The 1,750-nt window shown below is 35.1% G+C and overlaps 1 protein-coding gene across 1 annotated transcript; it reads left to right on the top strand.

Moving 5' to 3' along the window:
* Positions 1 to 132: 132 nt before the first annotated feature.
* Positions 133 to 814, top strand: LOC107003290. Its single transcript, XM_027912789.1, has one exon. It carries the CDS (start codon positions 321 to 323, stop codon positions 633 to 635), a length of 315 nt encoding a protein of 104 aa, XP_027768590.1. The 5' UTR covers positions 133 to 320; the 3' UTR covers positions 636 to 814.
* Positions 815 to 1,750: the final 936 nt, after the last annotated feature.

Raw genomic sequence — 1,750 nt, 5'->3', positions numbered from 1 at the left:
TATTCGACTAAGTTTTTTACACACACTTTTAAATGTATATTTTTCAAACGTACTCTTAGGAAAAAAACTTTCTTTTTCAACTTTTGAAAACTTTTTATTTTCTCCCAAAGATTTGATTTCATTAAGCATTATTTATTTTTTAAGAAACCAAGCAGTCTTAAAATAAAACTATTGGCCAAACATGGTGTAAGCCAAATTAACATATTATTGATATCAGCTCAGGCCGCGGTCAACAACACCAACTGCTTGATGAAATGCTAAGAAGAAAGAACATGGAGGATTAGAAACCCTAAAAAAAATCTGACATTGAAATTGAAGAAATGCCATTCAATGGAGTATTACTGGTGTCTGTAGCTAAAGCATCAGCAGAAGTTTGGCAATTTTTGTCATGTCTAGCAGACCCAATTGACAGCGACGAGCTTTTGGATCTGGTCATCTTTTTCCCTCTTCAACAATTGGGTCGTTTAGCTCTTTGTGTTTGGACTTTCCTTTGTGTCCCTCCTGACCCTTATTACTATCGCCGTTACAATTCTTCTGCTTCTTCTTCATCTTCATCACTTTATGATGACCATGATTTTGTTGCTTCGCCTCCTCCCCAATATTACTATGATTCTTCTTCTTCACGTTCGGATTGACCATCATTGCCTAATCTATTCAACTTGTAAAGTTCCCTTCTTCCCTACCTTATTTTCCTGCTATTTTGCTTTTTTGTACCTGTTGTTGATGTAGTGAAACTACTGTTGTGATAATCATACTTGTTATTGGATATTAATATGGATTTATTGAATGTATCTTACATTTTACCCTTCTAAAATATATATGCTTTTCTTGGGAGTTGCTTGGCTGGAAGAGATTGATTTCTTCGACATTGTGCTAATTCTGTTATGGATTATACTATAGGGTAACAACTCGTGTTTTAGGATTTTAACTTTATACCTGTGTATGATATGTTTAGAGATGTGTCTTGGGCTGATGAATATCCACTATTTTAGCTACATGTTTTGGGTTCCAACACTGAGAATGGAGTCTTCTTTTGGTATGTAGGGATTGCTTCCCTCCCCTCCAAAAGTAGACTTCCCAATAGGAATCCGGATTAATCCGCCCCCAAATTACATCAGGTGGGAAGCCAAAAGAAAATAAGAAATTAAGAGCTTAAAATATGATTCAAGTAAAGGAGCGTGCTTTAAGAAATTTCAGTACGCTCTTGACTTCCTTCTCTTTTCCTTGTTTTTGGTTCTCTTGCTTTCCTCCTTCCATGCTTAAAATCTGTCTTGTAGGTATATTTAACCTTTACATTGAGTTGTATGATTTCTTATCTAAGAAAACATATTTAGCAACATTTGGCACTTGTCTAGTAGAGATTGATTTTGAGGTCTGAAGTTTGTGTGAAATGTTTTCTTGAGACTTCTTGTGAAGGATGTTGTGTGAATTCTATCATGGATCATACTGTGAGGTAACTACTCTATTTAGGATCGACTTGTGTATGACATGTTTAGTATAGTATGAGTATTTATTTACACAATTGCAACCTTTATGCCATACAGAACAAAGAGTTTGAAGTATGGCTTAGTGAGTAAAGGAGTGTGTATAATGGTTCAAGTACTGAGACCTAACTTCCACTTCTTCTCTTTATATTTGCGGATCTTGCTTCCTCATAACTTTCACATTCCTATTTTTCAGCCACGTCAATGCTGAAAAGTTCTTTTTTACATAGAGTAGCTTTAAAAGAAAAATGCTGGTATGCTGCTAA

This window comes from Solanum pennellii, chromosome 11 (genome assembly GCF_001406875.1).
Source record: "Solanum pennellii chromosome 11, SPENNV200".
Lineage (NCBI taxonomy): Eukaryota > Viridiplantae > Streptophyta > Magnoliopsida > Solanales > Solanaceae > Solanum > Solanum pennellii.
This window is presented reverse-complemented; position numbering and strand designations above follow the sequence as displayed.